At 51.5% G+C, this 19,610-nt stretch overlaps 1 protein-coding gene across 4 annotated transcripts in view; it reads left to right on the forward strand.

The window, feature by feature from the left end:
• Nucleotides 1-19,610, forward strand: part of TNRC6C (trinucleotide repeat containing adaptor 6C) — a 73,850-nt gene that overhangs the window by 34,526 nt on the left and 19,714 nt on the right. For 3 of the 4 annotated variants that reach the window (XM_059671372.1, XM_059671374.1, XM_059671373.1), the window contains exons 4-6: nt 1,845-2,171; nt 10,838-13,429; nt 18,019-18,234. In XM_059671372.1, the coding sequence (XP_059527355.1) occupies nt 1,845-2,171; nt 10,838-13,429; nt 18,019-18,234 (3,135 nt within the window). The remainder of the gene's footprint in view (nt 1-1,844; nt 2,172-10,837; nt 13,430-18,018; nt 18,235-19,610) is intronic. The other variant, XM_059671375.1, reaches the window with a different exon arrangement.

Here is a 19,610-nt window from a genome sequence, read left to right on the forward strand (position 1 = left end):
AGAAGATAAATAAACCACAGATACCTGCTTTCAGCCAGCCATGGCCACAGAGCTGGAGCGAGCAGGAGTGGGTTGCCCCTGGCAATGGAGGAAACCAAGCTTCCCTCCCGCCTGCCCTGGCCGGCTCTGAGCTCCTCTCAAGGCTACAAAGTTTCAATTATAGAAGGTAAATAAATCCCAGAATAAAAAAAGAAAAAAAGGAGAGGCTGGGAGCTTCTGTCGCCGGGGGGCTTGGCCAGCCTGAAAACGGCCCTCAGCCCCTCACCCAGACTGGCCAGGCACCCCAGTGGGGACCCCCCCACCCTAAAGGGGGTGTAGCCAGCCTGAAAATAGCCATCAGCCCCTCACCCAGGCTGGCCAAACTTCCATGGGGTGAGGGTCCCCACAGGGGGGGGAGGGGGCTTGACCAGCTTGCAAACAGCCATCAGCCCCTCACCCAGGCTGGCCAGGCACCCCACCGGGACCCCCACCCTGATCCGGGGCAAACCAGCCACCCCCCCCCCCCATGCACCAGGCCTCTATCCTATATAATAAAAGGGTAATATGCAAACTGACCCTAACAGCAGAACAACTGGGAAAGACTGGTCACTATGACACACACTGACCACCAGGGGGCAGACGCTCAATGCAGGAGCTGCCCCCTGGTGGTCAGTGCGCTCCCATAGGAGGAGCTCTGCTCAACCGCAAGCCAGGCTGATGGCTGCCAGTACAGCAGTAGTGGTAGGAGCCTCTCCCGCCTCCTCAGCAGCGCTAAGGATGTCCGACTGCAGCTTAGGCCTGCTCCCCGAGGGCTGCCGGGCTGCCAGAGGGATGTCTGACTGCCAGGGGCCCGATCCCCCAGGGAGCGGGCCTAAGCCAGCAGGTGGACATCCTCCGAGGGGTCCCAGACTGCAAGAGGTCATAGGCCAGGCTGAGGGACACCCCCCCCCCAGTGCACAAATTTTTGTGCACCAGGCCTCTAGTTCACCAATAAACAGCTACTTTTAGAGTGTCCCTCTAGCCCAGGAGTTCTCAACCTGTGGGTCGTGACCCCTTTGGTGGTCGAACGACCCTTTCACAGGGGTCACCTAAGACCATCCTGCATATCAGATATATACATTACAATTCATAACAGTAGCAACATTACAGTTATGAAGTAGCAACGAACATAATTTTATGGTTGGGTCACAACATGAGGAACTGTATTTAAAGTGCCAGAAGGTTGAGAACCACTGCTCTAACCCATTGCAGGCCTTCCTGCCAGTATACGTGAGGCTAACGGTGGTGGCCTCTGACATTCTAATTGAGGGGTGTCCCAGTATTGTTAGCGCCATTAGGAGGAAAACACAGTGGAATACCCTGGCTCATTCCACATACCCTGATGTGGGTGATCTGGTGGATGAAAGATTTAAATGGACTAGTTGCTAAAAACAAACCCTGTGTTCCTCACCACAGTTCAGCCAATGAGTGTAGAAACCACTCCAGCTACTGTAGCAGAAATGAGTTTAAGTACAGAAGCTTGGGTGCTTATAAAATCACTAGAGGGCCCTGGCCAATTTTGCTCAGTGGATAGAGCATCGGCCTGCGAACCGAAAGGTCCTGGGTTCAATTCCAGTCAAGGGCACATGAGAACTGCTCTCCGACTAAGCACTCATCTCCCAGATGAGGAAACTGGTTCAGGAGCCACAGCCAAGATTGTGGTTACTTTATAGAAACTGGCTCTCAACCCGGAGTCTGACTTCAGTCCAGTTCTCTTCCCAAAGCGCCTCATTGTCATCTCTCTCAGTTGTTTTGTTTCCTTAGGTTTGGGTTAGGTTTAGGAGGTGTTACTAAAGTGTTGGGGTCTTTTCATTTTGTCCTTACAGTGCCAGAACCTACCAAGACCTGTTCCAGCCAGCCCCAGCCTGCCGGTACCGGGACCAGTACTCCCACCAGCACTCTCTCCAGCAGCAGCAATGGCAAGCGCGCACCTGCCAGCGGCCAGCAGCCAGCTGTGTCCCGCTACCTGCCTCGTGAGGTGCCTCCACGCTTCCGCCAGCAGGAACAGAAGCAGCTACTGAAGAGAGGCCAGCCATTGCCCACGGGGGCTCTGACCAGTGCGAGCCCCACCCAGGGCGCTGGGCCTGCCGGGGTGAGCCCTCCTCCCCTCCCTGGAGCCGGAGCGCAGCAGCAGCCCAGCAAGCTCCAGCCAGGTGAGCCACGGAGGGCGGCTTCTCATCTGGGACTCGTGTGCTGTTTCCCACTCGGCGGCCCAGGAATAGAAATGGACACCTTTGGGTCCAGAGTCAGTATATACATATGATAGAGCTAGCGAGCTAGATGATAGATACATAGATAGATGATAGATAGATAGATGATAGATAGATAGATAGATAGATAGATAGATAGATAGATAGATAGATGATAGATAGATAGATAGATAGATGATAGATGATAGATAGATAGATAGATAGATGATAGATAGATAGATAGATAGATAGATAATAGATAGGTAGCTAATTGATAGACAGTAAGTAGAAGATAGGTAGAATCCATTTCAGTTGGATTTTGAAGTTTAATTCTGCTTCCCCCTACTTATTCATATGAGTTCTTTCTCATGTTGTCAGAGGCATTAGCGACTTTGTTGCTCACAGAAAGCAAAGGTCTGTCAGCAGGCCAGTGACGGTTGGCAGTGGGCAGAGCCCCGCAGGAGACTTCGCAGCGAGGCCCTCGCTGGGTCACTAGGAGGGCGCAGGGCGCACATGTTCTTTGCAGGGAGGTGATGGCGTTGAATGGGAAGTGGGTGCTTCTAACTGTGACGTCTAACCTTAAAGCCAAACCTGCCGACAGCTTGGCGTGCAGTGTCTCGGGTTCTGACCCACCTGCTTCTGCTGGCGTCTCTGCCTGCAGCCACCTCCAGCGGCTCTTGGCTCCCGGAGAACTGCCGCTTGCCCCCTTGCTTTCCAGCTTCCAGAGGTGACATCTCCTCTGTCGCCTGTTCCTGGCTTCTTGACCTCAGGGATTTAGATTTAAAAACGCTTTCCTGGAGTTGTAGAGAAGGTTTTGGGAGAGAGCAGAGTACCTGTGGGAACCGCCACATTTCTGTGGTGCCCTTAAGTCTCCGCTTTAACAGTGGGCACGGTCCCGGCGTGGGAACCAGGCTTGCTGATGGCAGTGAAATTCAGGTCTGTAATTGGAGAAGCAAGGAGGCTTCTCGTATTAGATTGGAATTTAAAAGAAACATGTCACAGATCATATTAATATGTTTCTCTTTCATACACTGACTTAATATGGGGAATAATTGCAACATGACACAAAAGTATTTATAGTGTATTTCTCAAAACCGAGACTTTGTGGTATATTCGGAACAAATATTTTTAGACAGCTTTGCTGTCTCTTCAAATAATCTTGGCTCTCCTTGCTAAGTTCCTGGTCAGGGGATGTAGGTCAAGAGAGAAAAGAAATGGTCAAACATACTCATTTAACAAGAACATAACTCCCCTACTTCACTGCAAGCAGTTGGTAATCAGACAGATGGTCACTCCTGGTGGTGTGGCTCAGTTGGTTGAGCGTCCTCATGTGCACCGAAAGGTCACTGGTTCAATTCCCGATCAGGGCACATGCCCAGGTTGCAGGCTTGATCCCCAGCAGGGGGGCACGAAGGAGGCAGCTGTTGGGTATTTCTCTCCCTCTCCCTTCCTCTCTCTCTAAAATCAATAAGAACATACTTTTTCAAAAGCATATGGTTACTTTCTGCACTGGAATACGGTCCTCAGGACAGTCTCACAGAGACAGAAGCTGTGCAGTCACAGTCACACCGAAATAGGGTGCGCATTTTTAAAAAAACGGAAAAAGAAATGTGCCAGCCTGCTTTTTCCTGGGCTTGTCTTGTTATATGATTCGATGCCAGTATTGCATCAGTGTTTTCATCAACTGCTGGTATCTACTCAAATAAAAATAAAATAAATTTTTTCAGTAAAATTTTTTATGAAAAAAATTTTTAATAAAACATTTGTCTCTGTAAGTATATTTCTAGAAAGTTATTCCTAGTTTATTTTATATATATATATATACATATATATATACATATATATACATATATATATATATATATATATATATACACTCGTATATAATGACTAGATCATTTTATGTCTAAACATCTCAGAAAATGCCATTAATCTACATGATATTAATAAAATAAATGATTAATTTTCGGCTCGCAAACAAAAGTCTTGGTTTTATACCAATTTCATCGTTCCCAGCAGCCTCTGGGGTCAGAGCCAGACAAACCCTTGAACTCGCCCCCTTGCATCGGCGCAAGGTCCGTCTGCCGGAGGGGTCTCTGGGCTCCCCCTGCGCAGCCTGTCTGGCCGGCGCTGCCTGCTGCTCCCGCGCTGCTTTCCCCTCGTACGGGCCCCTTCCTCACGGTCTCACACGTGCCCGCTCAGCATGTCTTCCCAGCGCATGCACACGGTGGCCGCCCACCCTTCTCTCCACATCACTGTCTCCCCGCCCCCAGGACCCCCTCACTGCTCGGTGTGCAGCATGTGAGTTCGCACTCTGCGGTGTAACCTGTGGTGCTTGCTGGCTGAGGTGTCCGAACCTCCTCCACAGGAAATGACAGGCCCGAGCCCCTCACGACCTCCTCTCTAAGTCCCTTCCCACAAAGAGCTTGTCTGGTTTGTCAGCGGAGGGCAGAGCCCCCACGTTCTCAGGCTCCCTCGGTTCCCTGCGGTCCTCGCAGGCCTTTCTAGGCCTTTCTCCCCGGCTGCTCCAGAGTCCTGCTCAAGGGCCTGCGATTTCCATGAGGGTGCCACCCCCCGGCGGACATCCAAACTGGAGTCCAGCCTCAACTGCTAAGAGCCAGGAGGCAACCAACTGGCCAGCCCAGCTCAGGGTAGAGGCAGAGCTAGTGGGGCAGAGGGCTGAGCTGGGCAGCGTGAGCCCTGGGCGGACCTGCGTCCTTTCTCCGACTGGGGGGACCCAGACACGCAGTCACGTGTCATCAGGCGTGGAAGGACTCGTGCGCCGTGTGGAGGCCAGGGTTCCTGCCAGCCCCGGTTCCAGGCTCTCCCTTTAAATGACAACCATTTGTCCTGATGTAAAACGTGGCCTCTAATAAAGCCATGCAGGGAAACGGGGGTCTTCTATTCATGTGCTGAGTTGGCAGATGCTTTACCCGTAAGGCAGTGGTTCTCAGCCTTCTGGCCCTTTAAATACAGCTCCTCATGTTGTGACCCAACCATAACATTATTTTCGTGGCTACTTCATAACTGTCATGTTGCTACTGTGATGAATCGTCATGTAAATTTCTGATATGACCCCTGTGAAAGGGTCGTTCTACCGGCAAAGGGGCTGCGACCCACAGGTTGAGAACCGCTGCTGTAAGGTCAGTGTTAGCCTGTACATGGGGTAAGAGTGTCATTTTATCCTGTTGTTTTCTCTTCAGACTGTGTCTGAAGCAGAACCCCAGCTCCCAGCCCTTGAGAGCTGTCATCAGGGTTTAAGAACCTCCTTTCTGTTGTGCTAAAGGCGGAACAATGGATTGTTTCGGGGGCTGCTTTGTACGGGTATACACAGGCTTTGGTGGCTGCGCGGCTGTGTTTGCCACTTAGATGGGTTTTAGATGGAGGAAGAAAGTAATTAAGAAGTTGGACACTTGCCAGTTTGCATATGGCGCTCGTTTGGGATGTTGGAGCTAGTGTTGGTATGCCAAATGTTTGGGGGTGAGGAAGAGTGAGAAAGAAGCGGGAGTGGAAACAAAGGCAGCGAGAGCGAGAGGCGGTTTATCTGCGCAGCCGGCAGGCGGGGCGCCGTTATTCTCTTGGCTGACTTTCAACAAACAAGCAAACCGGCAGCGGCGCTCCTGTGACTGGGGCCTGAATAAAAATGTTGTGACAATTGAGAGAATTGAAAGAGGAGGGAAGATGGGTTTAGTGTCAGCTGCAATTAGATAATCAAAGCTTTCCAGTCCCCGCCGTGGGCGCCTCCCCCCGCTGCAGGGGTGGAGCGGGGCCTCCCGGAGAGGAAGGGCTGCCAACCCTCCCCGCTGGCCGCCCAGGGTACCCGCCAGTGCCGGGGACTTTCCTGGCAGCGCGACAGGATGAGGCTGTCGCTGTGCACAGCCGACATGGTGGAGTCAGCCCAGGTGACCCCAGATGCAGGCGAACCAGCAGCTGGCTTGCAAGGTAGCGTCTCGGGGGTGGAGGCCCCTTTCTGCAGGTATTTCTGCTGCAGGTATTTCTGCTGCCCCCAGCGGCCCTGACCGAGGAGGAGACAAACGCACACGAGCAGAGCGTGTGCTTGTCCCACGTCAGCCTGTGACGTGCCATCCAGAGAGCAGCCCGGAGCCCCGGCTCCCCTGCCGGTCACACTGATAAGATGGCGTCTCGGGCAGCTGCTCCCAGGGCGGCGGCAGGGCCTTCCCGCCGGCCTCCCCCGCGCCCTCGGCGCTGGCCGGCCTCCCAGAGGAGGACGCGGCTTGTTGTGCCCCCACGTTCATCGGCGTCTGACAGGCTGTCAACTTGGAGGCAGCGAACTCCCTTCACTGCCCGTTTGAAGTAAGACCAGGCAGTGAGCTCACTCCCTCGGACGCTCCCATTGTTGTTTCCGTAACCCTTTGGCTCCGAGCCGGTACTTGGGTCAGCATTGCCTGGGTCTTCGCTAGGGAGATTGGATCAGGTGTCCCGGCCTCTGTCCAGCAACGGAATTCTGAATTCAGATCTCCCTGAGACTTGCTTGTTGCTGCTGTTAATCCTCACCCGAGGATATTTTCCCATGGGCTCTTTTTTTAGAGAGAGTGGAAGGGAGGGGAGAGATAGAGAAAGGAAAACATCAATGTGAGAGAGACGCGTCGATTGGCTGCCTCCCACACGCGACCTGACCAGGGCCAGGGATTGAGTCTGCAGCCAAGGTATGTGCCCTTGACCGGAATTGAACCTGGGACCCTTCAGTCCGCAGGCCAATGCTCTCCCCACTGAGCCAAACCGGCTAGGGCCTCCCTGAGATTTTTACACAGTAAATGCTGTCGAGGGTAAGGTGTTTGGGGTTCTCAAAAGCTCCAAACAGGAATCTGTGGCAAGGAATCTGTTACCACTACACCTTAGTAAGCGTGTTCACAGCTATGGAAGGAAGCCTTCGGAATTGTGTTTTATAATATATAGTTTATTATTTTGTCATTTCCGTTGGAAGGCTGTGGTGATAAAGAATGAATTATGTCCTATTTGTCAGTGTTACAACTAATTAAGCATTCTGCACACTTCTGAGTGAATCTTGTGCACGCTCCCTATCTGATTAATCCGATACCTAATTAAGGTTTTGCTTACTGTAGCTTTTGGAAGCTCTTTGTTAAATACTTTTCCTTGAAAAAATTGATCTTTATGTCATTAACATTTTAGAATTTGGAAGTAAAAAAAAAAGCTTTTCTCTTTAAACGATGCTATCATGTAATCCTTTTTAATTTAATCACTTAAGGCAGTTATGTTACTTAGATTTTTATAGACACCTATTTTTAGAACATGTGAACCATTTTAAACAGCAGAGGAAAGGACAATATTATACACAAACTTCATTACTTTTTTCTTTTTAAGGCTGTTTTTTAAAATTCTTTAAGGAATAAGAATTTTACTCTGAAAATGCCAGCTTTGGTTCAGTCCTGCTGGTTATTAGTCATCACCCCTCTTCCCAGCCTGCCTCTCTGACCCTGCTTGCCACCCGTAAGGAGACGTAATGTGAGAGGTCCAGGCCGTCCGCCGTGTGTACTGTGGTCTGAGTCCCATGGACGTGGGCTCTGGCTCGGAACCGAGACCTGCTGAGCTCACAGATGAGCCAGGCCTGTCAGAGGACGGTCCACGCTGCGGAGACACAGGCGTGTCCTCGTAGGCACCACGCCTGGCTTTTGTTTTTCCTCCTTTCACTTTGTCACTTTATCATTTCTCCATCTCAAGATGTTTAAAATGGCAATCACTCTGTGCGGAGTCGGGATGCACGTCCTGCTGTTTGCTCCTGTGGTTGGCTGTTGTTGCCGCTGTGCTGAGCAGACAGTGGGGAGTGGTATTTGCAAATCAAATGGAGTCTATGAGAACCATAAATACTGCATTAAAATCATAACTTTGGCTTTCTGGTTTTTAAGATATTTCCAGCTTTTAAATAAATACATTTTATGTTTAAACTATTTTTTAAAATATATTTTATTGATTTTTTCACAGAGAGGAAGGGAGAGGAATAGAGAGTTAGAAACATCGATGAGAGAGAAACATCGATCAGCTGCCTCCTGCACACCTCCTACTGGGGATGTGCCCGCAACCCAGGTACATGCCCCCGACTGGAATCGAACCGGGGACCTTTCAGTCCGCAGGCTGACGCTCTGTCCACTGAGCCAAACCGGTCAGGCTAAACTATTATTTTTTAAAAATCAATGGAAAAATATCCTCGGGTGAGGATTAACAAAAAATAATAATAATTTAAAAAAGAAAGTAAAATGGTGCGGTTCCTCAGGAGCTTACACATAGGACTGCCGTGTGACCCGGTACCTCCACTTCCGGGTATGGACCCAAAAGAACTGAAAGAGGAGCTGGAGCAGAGGTGCCTGTCCTCAGGTTATGCAGCATTAGCCACAATAGCCAACGTGTGGAAACCACCCGATGGTCCATGGGCAGGTGAAGAAATAAACCACCGTGGTCTAGGCACACAATGGCATGTTATTCGGCATTGAAAAGGAAGGGAATTCTGACACATGCTAGAACATGCTAAGTGAAATCAGCCCGTCACAAAAGGACAGATACTGTGGGATTCCATTTGTAGCAGGGCCCTGGAGTAGTCAGAGCCTGGAGAAAGGACGGAGAGTGGTGGGGACCAGCGTCTGGGGTGGGGGGTGGGGGCGGAGAGTTAGTGTTTAAGGGTAGAGAGTTTTCGGTTTAGGGTGATGGATAGTGGCGATAGTTGCACAATATGAATGTACTCGGAGTCACTCAAAAATGGTTAAAATGGAAAGTTTATATTTTGTATATTTTACTGCAATAAAAAATACATTTGCTTGAATAGTGTGGTTGAGATTCAGTATGCCAGAAAGGTTGCTTGGTGTTTGTGTTGATTCTCATGGTAATGTGCAGTAGAGGGAGTCTCTAGGAATCATAAGTTTAGAGCCAAGAGCCTTTGGGATTGTACCGTTAGTTCCTCGTCATCTTCTTAGAGCTGAGAAATGGCCAGGTCGCTCACTGGTTGCTTCAGCTGAAACTCCGATTCGGTTCCACATGTTTATTCTTTTGTTTGCACAGGACACATTTATTGGTTCCTGATATGTGGCAAGCATTATGGATATAAAACTAAAAAGATACCATCCATGTCCTTAAGAAACTCATCTTCAAAAATTAGGCTCTTCGTGCAGGGATCAGGTTTTTATAATCACACTAATCTCTTCGTTCTTGTCAAGTCGTCACGTTTTTCTAACAATAAAGATGTGCGCTTTGAATTACATTCCCACCAACTCGGAGCATTGGGCACTCACCTTGGGTACCGTTTGGGATTCTGTTACCTCATTTGGAATCATATTTAAGTGTTTTCAATTTTTTTAAATGTTTTTGAAATAGAAGAAAGTACACAGTAAATAAAACTACACTCACAATACAGATTTGGCCTAATATTTTGCCCTATTTCGTTCAGATCTCTGTTTCAGAGATGTCACAGATAGCGCCCTCAACCCCGTTCCTGTCCCCCAGAAGGCACCGCGATCCTCACTCGGGTCCGTGTGGCAGTGGCCACGTAAGCGCGGTGCGGCGTCGCCTCTGGTTAAAGTGCATCTCTCGCAGCGATGGCTGGTGATTGTTTCCTATGGGTTTCCTGTCCGTTTCCTACTTTCGCTGGACTCTCGGCCTTGCTCTTGGTTTGGTTCTTTGTTCTGGTTGTCATCTTCTGTCTCCTCCCTCCTTCCTGTCTGCGGCTTGCTTTCAGCTTCCTTTACGTGGTGATGCCTGTCACCCCCGTGTTCTGATGTTACAGTTGGATCTTTATGTCTCCCGTAGGAAGACACAGGGAGCGTCCAAGGCCACGGAGATGGCCTCCTATGTTTCCTCATTAAACTTTAAAAGCTTTGCTTTTCCTAATTCGGCCTTTAGTCCATCTAGAGTTTATTTCTGTGTATGATGTGAGATAGGGTTCCAGAGAGGAAGGGAGAAGGAGAGAGAGAGAGAGAGAGAGAGAGAGAGAGAGAGAGAGAGAGAGAGAGAGAGAGAGAGATATCAGTGATGAGGGAGAATCATTGATCGGCTGCCTCCTACATGCCCCCCACTGGGGATGAAGCCCACAACCCAGGCATGTGCCCTGACTGAGAATTCAACCGTGACCTCCTAGTTCATAGGTCAGTGCTCAACCACTGAGCCACACTGGCCAGGCACTTACAATTCTTTTCTACTAAATGAGCTGCCTAGCCTCTGGATGATACTGTAACCCTAGAGTCTCCCAGAAAACAGCAGAGCGTACCCAGACGCAGGAGCCCTTGCTGATGCCGTCTCCCCAAGGGCTGGCTCTGGTGTTGCCGAGCGACACGCCTTTCCAAGTTGCTAGACTTAAGCGAAGCAGCTTCCTTTCATACAAATGCTCTCCGAGATGCCTGTGTGCATGCGGGCACGGGGCGCCTTCTCAAGAGGAAGGAGAGGATGGTGCAGTGGTAGGAACTAATATAATTGTAGCAACACGAACTCATTTTTAAATGGGAGCTATTAAGAAGACTAACAACTTTTTTCTTTAAGTCATATTTTTAGCGTTTGTCATTCAGATCTGAAAACTTGAAATAATGAGCTTCCCCCAAAGACTAGCTGACAGTTGACTCGTTGACAAACGGGAGGAAAATCTAACCTGGGGTTTGTTTCATCCTCTGCAGATCTCAGCCGCGGCGGGTTGGCAGAGCATTATGAAAGTCCGCACTGGGCACCGCAGCCCGCTTTCCGGAGTGAAGCCAGCTGCCCCTGGGATCAAGTGATCGTAGACAGGACTGACCAGGAGGCGTGGCCTTCCATCCCCGGGGCCGAGCCGGAGGCGGCCTCAGAATGCGCTGTGGACGCTGACGCTGCCCCCCACGCCCCCCACGGCGGCTCGGAGAACAGCAGCATGGCGACAGGGAGCGCCCCAGGCAGCTTCACCGGACACGCCAAGAAGACCAATGGCAATAACAGCACCAACGGCGCACTGGTCCAGAGCCCTCCGAACCCCAGTGCCCTGGGCGCAGGGGGCAGCAACGGCAGCAGCAGTGCGGCCAGAGTGTGGGGCGTAGCCGCGGGCTCCAGCTCCGGCCTCGCCCACTGCGCGCTGGGCGCCGCGGAAGGGAAAACGGACAGCGTGCTTGCTGAGGGGAGAAGTCAGAACTGCTGGGGCGCTTCCAGCCCCAACGCTGGCATGAACCTCAACCTCAACCCGAGCGCCAACCCAGCTGCCTGGCCTGTGCTCGGACATGAAGGAACGGTGGCCACAGGCACCTCTTCCAGTATTTGCAGTCCAGTCAGTGCCATAGGTCACGGCGTGGGCAACCAGAACGGGAACCCGCCAGGCACGCTGGGTGCGTGGGGGAGCTTGCTGCCGCCGGAGAGCTCAGAGCCACAAACGCCCACTTCGCAGAATGTATCTTTCAGCGCACAGCCTCACAACCTTACCACTGATGGACCAAACAACACTAACCCCGCGAGCCCCTCGCCAAACCCTGCCAATGCAATGCAGACCAACGGGCTGCCCACCTGGGGCCTGGCCGTCGGCATGGGGGCGGTCATCCCGCCCCACCTGCAAGGCCTTCCTGGTGCTAACGGGTCGTCAGTCTCTCAAGTCGGTGGGGGCGGTGAAGGAATCGGCAGTTCTGTGTGGGGACTGTCCCCGGGCAGCCCTGCCACCGGAAATAGCAATTCTGGGTTCAGTCAGGGGAATGCAGACACTGTGAACTCAGCATTAAGTGCTAAACAGAATGGATCCAGCAGTGCTGTGCAAAAGGAAGGGAATGGGGGGACCGCCTGGGACTCGGGGCCTCCCGCTGGCCCTGGGATCCTCGCCTGGGGGAGGGGCCGTGGCAATAACAGCATGGGGGGCATCCATTCAGGAGCGTGGGGCCACCCCAGCCGCAGCACCGCCAACGGTGTGAATGGGGAGTGGGGAAAGCCCCCAAACCAGCATTCCAGTGGTGACGTCAGTGGGAAAGCATCAACAGGGTGGGACAGTCCCGGTGTCGGCAGCCAGAACCCGGCCCTGCAGCCTGGCGGTGAGCACGGGAGCTCGTGGGCCAAGGCTGCCCCTTCCGGCGCCCCGGCGAGCGAAGGCAGCAGCGAGGGCTCTGGCGGCCACAGTGAAGGAGGTGCCGGGAGGGAAGGGGCCGAAGGCCGGAGGCGAGAGAAAGGGGTTCTAGACCAAGGGCACCTCCAGTTGCCAAGGAACGACCTTGACCCGAGAGTGCTGTCCAATACTGGCTGGGGACAGACTCCTGTGAAGCAGAACACTGCCTGGGAGTTTGAGGAGTCCCCGAGGTCGGAGCGGAAGAATGACAACGGCACGGAGGCCTGGGGCTGTGCGGCCCCTCAGCCTTCACACTCAGGGGCGAAGAACGATGGGTCCATCATGAGCAGTACAAATACCTCTTCAGTATCGGGGTGGGTCAGCTCGCCGCCTGCTGCTGGGCCAGCAAACACAGGCTGGGGGGACAGCGGCGCCAGAGCGCCAAATGGGCCCGGGGTTTGGGGGGACTCCATCAGCTCTGCTGCTGTTCCTAACGCTGCTGCTGCCAAGAGTGGCCACGCTTGGAGTGCGACCGCGAGGCAGGAGGACAAGTCACCCACCTGGGGTGAGCCTCTCAAGCCCAAGTCTCAGAACTGGGGAGACGGACAGAAGCCCAGTCCAGCCTGGAGTGCAGGAGGCGGGGACTGGGCCGACCCGTCTTCCGTCCTTGGGCACCTGGGGGATGGGAAGAAAACTGGCTCTGGGTGGGATGCTGACGGGAGCCGGTCAGGGTCTGGCTGGAGTGATGCTCCCCGGCCTGGGACCGGGGGCTGGGGCAACGGCACGAATACAAAGGCGAATCCAGGGGCAAGCTGGGGAGAGTCTTTGAAACCCGGCCCCCAACAGAACTGGGCAAGCAAGCCCCAGGACAGCAGCATGAGTAACTGGGGAGGGGCCGCTTCCGTTAAACAGACGGGGACGGGGTGGATCGGGGGGCCCGTCCCTGTCAGACAGAAGGACGGCAGCGAGGCCACGGGCTGGGAAGAACCTTCTCCCCCGTCCATTCGACGCAAAATGGAGATTGATGATGGTACCTCAGCGTGGGGAGACCCGAGCAGCTACAACAACAAAGCTGTCAACATGTGGGACAGAAACAACCCGGGCCTCCAGGGCAGCGCCGCGGCCGCCAGCACCGCCGCCAGCAGCAGTGCCAACGCGGGCGACATGCCAGCGCCGCACCCCGCCAGCGCCCCGCTGACCCGATCGCCGCTGCCCGGCCCAGGTATGGCAGGGGCTTGCGTTCTTTACGAGTAAAACGCGCTCATTCTCGCCACATGGGCATGCGTCCTCCGACCCTGTTTTTACAGCCAATGGCATGGATGCCCTGCAACTAGCGTTGTGCTTAAGTGGCATCCAAAGACGATACCTACAGCGGGGCTCGGGCAGCTTTCTGTCCGAGAGGGGTCCCTGCAGCACTGCCGGTGGCAGGGGAGCACGGAGGGAACGCGTCCTCTCGGGAGAGCTGGCCACCGTGTCCTCTGTACACACAGCCTCCACCCCCGCTCAGTAGAAGCTCCTGGCAGCGGGGAGCTGGGGAGCCCACCCCAGATTTCTAGTGCCTTAGTGTGGAGGGAAGCCCGTTCACTGGTCACTGCAGATTTCCACGGGGGTTCTGATGTGTGGTCAGCACTGAAATAAAGCCCCTGAAGGCCTGCGCAGGTCATTATCCAGTGCCCGTAGGAAGGAACATTCTGGACACTTGAAATCCACTTGCAGACACGGGAGAACACTGAGTGCTAACTAAGAACATTTTTGGTGAATAACCAATCCTCGTAGTAGAGACTCAGTCTAGCAATGAGGTTGGGGGGGCGTCTCCAGAAATGGATGCTTTCATCCCTGAACTCAGGTTTCACCAAAACGTAGTTAATGTGAAAGGGATTGGGGGGTGGAGTAGAATCGAATAGGAGGCCATTATGGACTTGATCTGAGCGACCCCAGGGACAGTGGAGTGAGGGCATGAGCTCTGCCTGGGGTTGCCTCTTGCAGCAGCCGGTGGAAGTGAAGTATTAGTGCGTGTGCCGATCGGAAAAGCCGAAGTCCGCTGCTCACTGCTTGTTGCCCCTGCTCGGGCCTTTTCCATCGGTTCCCTGCCTCGCTCAGTCCCAGGAGTGTCAGCTGGCCGTCCGGGCCCTTCAGCTGCAATCCTCACGGGAGCTCTGTGCTCCAGGCAGCGTGAGGCGTGCCTTTGCGTTGGAGTGCTTAACCTAGTGACCTTCTGTTTGCTTACCACTTGGTGTTCTGGCACAGATAGTGTAACCACAGGCAGAGGACATGCGCAGTAATCACGGAAGAGGCAGGTCAGCCACATCCTAAACTAAAGCTAGGAAGGAACGGGGTTATGCGTACCGAGGTGGGTGAACAGGTATGTCGCTTCCCTGAAGAAGCCGGGAATGCTGTCCTACACGCTCACCACTCCTTCGTCCTCGGTGTAAGACAGACGAGAGCCGCCGCAGGTGGGCTGATCGGCAGGGTGCCGTTGGAGCTCAGCTGTGTGCGCTGTGCTGCAGAAATCGGCCCCGCTGCCTCCCACCAGAAGACGCTATTTTAAGCACATGCAGTCGTGCCATCGAGGAATGCGCTCGGCGGGCTGTGTTTTTGTGGCCACGGGGTTTTCTTGGGTTGGGTTTGGTTAGGGTGTTTCCACTTTTCTGTGTTTGGGGGACTTGGTAGGTGCGAGCAGGAACAGGGACTAGGCTAACGGAGGGGGAGGTTCCCCTCCGTGCAAGTCCTGGGACACACACTCAGTTCAAAATGGTGGACCCAAACAGTTAAAAATACAGTGTGGCCCCCAGGTGTCAGTGTGACAGACTTAGCACATCCAAACCCGCATTAATGCACTAAAATAAAATCTAAAGAATTTTGTTTCTGATGACACAGTAAGGCAGACAGAAGCTCTTGTGAGAGGCGTGTGCCACTCAAGGCCACGTGGCTGGCTTTTGGAAAAGATCCTTATCGGCAGCCTTCAACTAGAGTCCCCTGAGTGGGACAGAGGGTCCAACAAATGGCACAAAACCAGGCGTCCGACAAGCAGCGCCCTTCGCCGCCTGACTGAGCAGACCCCTCTGTATCGAGCTCCACTCTACACCCATCCTGATGTCAGACCTGAGAGAGTTCTGCAGCTACCAGTTCTGCTCTGTCTGCACAGGCCAGTAGCCAGCCAAGCACTATAATAAACCCACATTGCACTTAAAGGCCCTGGGTGTGAGCAGAACCCCGTCTCATTAATATTTAAGTCCCTGCAATGCCGAGCACGTAGCAGACGCTCAGATGCTTCATCAATTGAATTAGGCCTTTATCCTTCCTTCCCTTAATTATAATTGGCCACTTTTTAACTGAACCATCTTCCCCAAAAGGACTGCCTGCCACACTTATAAAATGATGTAAGTAGCATCCCATCCGTGGAACAAGCTAGAATTGATTTTTTTCTTTCCCCGGAGAAAGAATGCCATCTACCGACTTAGCTGTTTGCCTGAGATGATAGCCTGAGTCAGGGACCGCCCGGCTCTGGCCCCGGCCTCCTGGCTGCCTGGTGCTCTGTTTCATGGCGGTCTGCTGGGTGCCCTCCTCTTAGGCGCTTGTTTTCTCTCTGCTCATAGGAGGGTGAAAATGTAGATTTGAGATGGAATGCAATGGCATGCGCGGGCGTCTCGTTGCTATTGTTTTATCCCCAGCACTGCATTTGTCCAGTTGGAGAAGGGAGGCAACGACTCGGTGCAGAAAAGTTTTGCCCAGAGCAGTAGGACAGGGTGGGGCAGAGGATGCAAACACCGTTCATCTTTGTATTGTTTATTAATTATTAATCTTTTCATGTGAACAACTGTGCACCTACTTTCACCCACCCTGTATTTGAAGGACCATTTTTAAATTTTAATACCCATGTTCTAAAAATTTAAATATAAAATAGTAATTTGTCCCACCTCATTAAGCCCAACTTTAAACAACCTCTATAAAATCATTAACAAAAAGGGTACCAAGTCACCCCAGCAGTCAACACTGAGCAGTGGAGATTACATTTATTCATTTATTTTAGCAGCATGTATTTAGGGTAATTTTCTGTCTACTGAAAATAGTTGCTTTGCATCAAAATTATCTAGTCTGCTGCTTTTAGCATTTCTTCCAGAGCCTTCGGCACGCTTGGCGATGCACACATCCTGACGGTGTTAGTTTGGCGCTGTCGGTAAATTCTGTTCTTTCCGGACATCAACCTCAGGTGGAAATGCTGGGAGTTTTACTTTTTAGTAGGCAATTAGTTTTCCATTTATTTTTAAGATTTTGAAACATGCTGCTTTTGCAAACCATTTGCCTTCTATATAAAAATACTCTGTAGACATTTCTGCTGCTTTAATAGGAATTAAAAACGCTGCAAAAATTAACTAACTACAGTTACCATTGTCTTAAATGTTTACATGTAGTTTGGAGTTGCCTTTCAAAGATACGGAAGTAGAGGATGACAAGTTTTAGGTGAATTCTTCATTTAATTACCTATGGTAAATCAGTATTCTTACAACTGATTGGCCATTAGCAACCCCTAAGTTATCTTATCATTCCACAGCACACATCATTTTATCAGCTATGTTAATTTTCCTGATTTAATTTTGTCCCTTCAATTTGTAAAACTGCTTTTCCAAATATACATACACTATTGTTTTCTGTGTAATTACAGGTAATATTCTAGTTGACAGTTGCCGACAATAACTGATTAGAGCTAACTTCCCTGTTATTGGTGATAATTTACATAATATATTGCTCAGCATAGAGCTTGTAATTTAAAATGACTCATAGTTGCATGTCCTTTGGTCATTAATCTATATTACTGTATTTTATTAGAATAAAGAGTGGCATGGGGAGTGATTCCATGCTATTTTAGTCAGAGAATTAATGTTTGCTTATTGAGATGGTAATATCCATGTTGCAACCAAATGATTGAAAATCTGTGGTTAACTGCTTGCATGTCATGCCTTCTGTTCTTCTATTCAGTTAGTAGTTAAAACATTCTCATTCCACCTGAGAATCCCTGTCTGAAAGCGGAACTAGCCACAGTGTCTCTCTCGTGAGCTCAGGCAGGAGCACAATGGCCAGAAGTTGTGTTGCTTGGGAAGAGTGAGGTTGTAACAGGATGCTCGGCCACAGCACTGAGCAGGGGACGAGGGAGAATTCCCGGGAAACCCCGGCCGGCAATCCATGTGCCTCCGAGCCACCCTGGCCCCAGTCCTCCACTCGGTTCTCTCACTCAGCCCACCAGGCGGCCCCTGGGAGATCTGTGCACTCAGGTCCTGCCTCACCTGCGCCTGCTGAATCTGCCATCTTCCCATTTTTTTGCCTGGATCTGTGTCTGATGGTTGGTCAAAAGATAAGCAAAAATAACGTTCAGTATGGGTTTGCAACTTGTAAACTTTTCTTATAAGAAAATAATGGAACAAAATTTCTTTTAGGTTGTTACATAGAATACCAGAAGTAAACAAGCGACTTCTGAACTATTTGTTTTAAACGGTTCTTTCAAATCCTGTTGTGTTGCAAATACTGTGACTGTAATGGTCTTTAATGTTTAATGGACTTGCAGTTTTGTTTTTTATTTTTTATTTATCTTTATTGTTGAAAGTATGGACGTAGAGTTCTAAGTGGATAGGATCGGGAGTGAGGCAACTGCAACTTTAAGAAGCTAAACAAACCTGATTAGACGTAATGTCTCCTTTTCGTTTCTAAAAGCTCTTTAAGACAGATGGTCTCACACTGTTTTGGATTTGAAATGACCGTGTTTCCTGTCTCTGTTTCACTTTCATTCTTTTTCTCTCCCCCATGGCGTCCTTTCAGTTTCCTCGGGCTGGGGAGAGATGCCTAACATTCACTCCAAGGCTGAGAACTCCTGGGGAGAGCCTGCCTCCCCGTCCACCCTGGTGGATAACGGCACCGCAGCGTGGGGCAAGCCGCCCAGCAGCGGCAGCGGATGGGGAGACCAGCCCGCCGAGCCGGCCGTGCCGTTCGGGAGAGCCGGGGTGCCTGCCGCCGCCCCAGCCCTGTGCAAACCAGGTACCGAGCGCGCGCTGCCTGCCCTGGGTTGGCAGTTTAGAAAGGGCTCCGAGTGTTTTATTTAGAGGGGGGCTTTCCATTGAATTTTAAGAATTAACTTTCAGGCCACTTTCCTCATTTTATTTACACTCCAACATTATGTACACATCAGACTGGAAAGAAATACTTGCCATGTCCGATACGTGAGCACCATGGAGCTTTAACAGAAGCCCAGCTTTCCTTTCAAAAAATAAATCCATGAAAGAACCAGAACAATATCGGCGGTGTGCCTGGCACACGGCTCGTGGCAGCCACCCCTCAGCTGGCTTCTGCAGCTGCTGCCTGAGCGGTGGACGCGCCCTCGCCCCGAGCTCGAGCGGGAAAGCGGGCTGCTCTCCCCGCTCAGCCCGGCTCTGAAGCGCACGGTGCTGCGCCGCCTCACTGCCTGGCCTTGCTGGGTCCTGCAACAAACTTCTGTGGGCGCTCCAGGCCCACGCTTTTTATCTTTCTTTCTTCTTATTCTTTGTGAGCATGTGAGTGAGTGTGAGTGTGACTGAGTGTGTGAGTGTGAGTGTGTGAGAGCGTGAGAGTGTGAGTGTGAGAGTGTGTGTGTGTGAGAGCGTGAGTGTGTGTGAGAGTGTGTGTGTGAGTGTGTGTGTGAGTGTGTGTGTGTGAGTGTGACTGAGTATGTGAGAGTGTGTGTGTGTGTGTGAGAGTGTGTGTGTGTGTGAGTGTGAGTGTGTGTGTGTGTGAGAGTGTGTGTGTGTGAGTGTGACTGAGTGTGTGAGTGAGAGTGTGTGTGTGTGTGTGTGTGTGTGTGTGAGAGAGTGTGTGTGAGTGTGTGTGAGTGTGAGTGTGTGTGTGAGAGTGTGAGTGTGTGTGTGTGACTGTGTGTGTGTGAGTGTGTGTGAGTGTGTGTGTGGTTTTTGTTTTGTGGTGTGTTTTTTAAAGGGAAGAAAAAATGTCCTGCATTTCCCACCCATTGACTGAAGTGTAAGAAGTGCCCGTATAAAGCTCACAGGTTGCAGATGCTCAGAGCAGCTTACCCAGGGCTCTCTCAGGGCGGGTGTGGCAGTGCGGTTTCTACCACTGGTGTGATTGCTGGCTGAAGTCCGATGGTAAAATTGTCCCCATGGCTGCAGAGGCTGCACATTTCCCTGGACATCATTACGTGTCTTAGCTCTTAAATTGCAATTTGACTAAAAAAAATACAGCTTGACTAGCTTTGAGTTTGTTCCTTCGCCGGCACAGACCCTGCTGGGCTCTTCACTGCACCCGTGTTCCTCCTTGTTCCGAACCTGAGGGAGCAGGCAGCTTCCGGGGTTCAGGGTCACAGACCAGTGGCAGGCGGCACACGTGTCAGGTGCCTGTCTGCCTGGTAAGCCTCACATCCCATG

The sequence above is a fragment of the Myotis daubentonii genome, chromosome 16 (genome assembly GCF_963259705.1).
Source record: "Myotis daubentonii chromosome 16, mMyoDau2.1, whole genome shotgun sequence".
NCBI lineage: Eukaryota > Metazoa > Chordata > Mammalia > Chiroptera > Vespertilionidae > Myotis > Myotis daubentonii.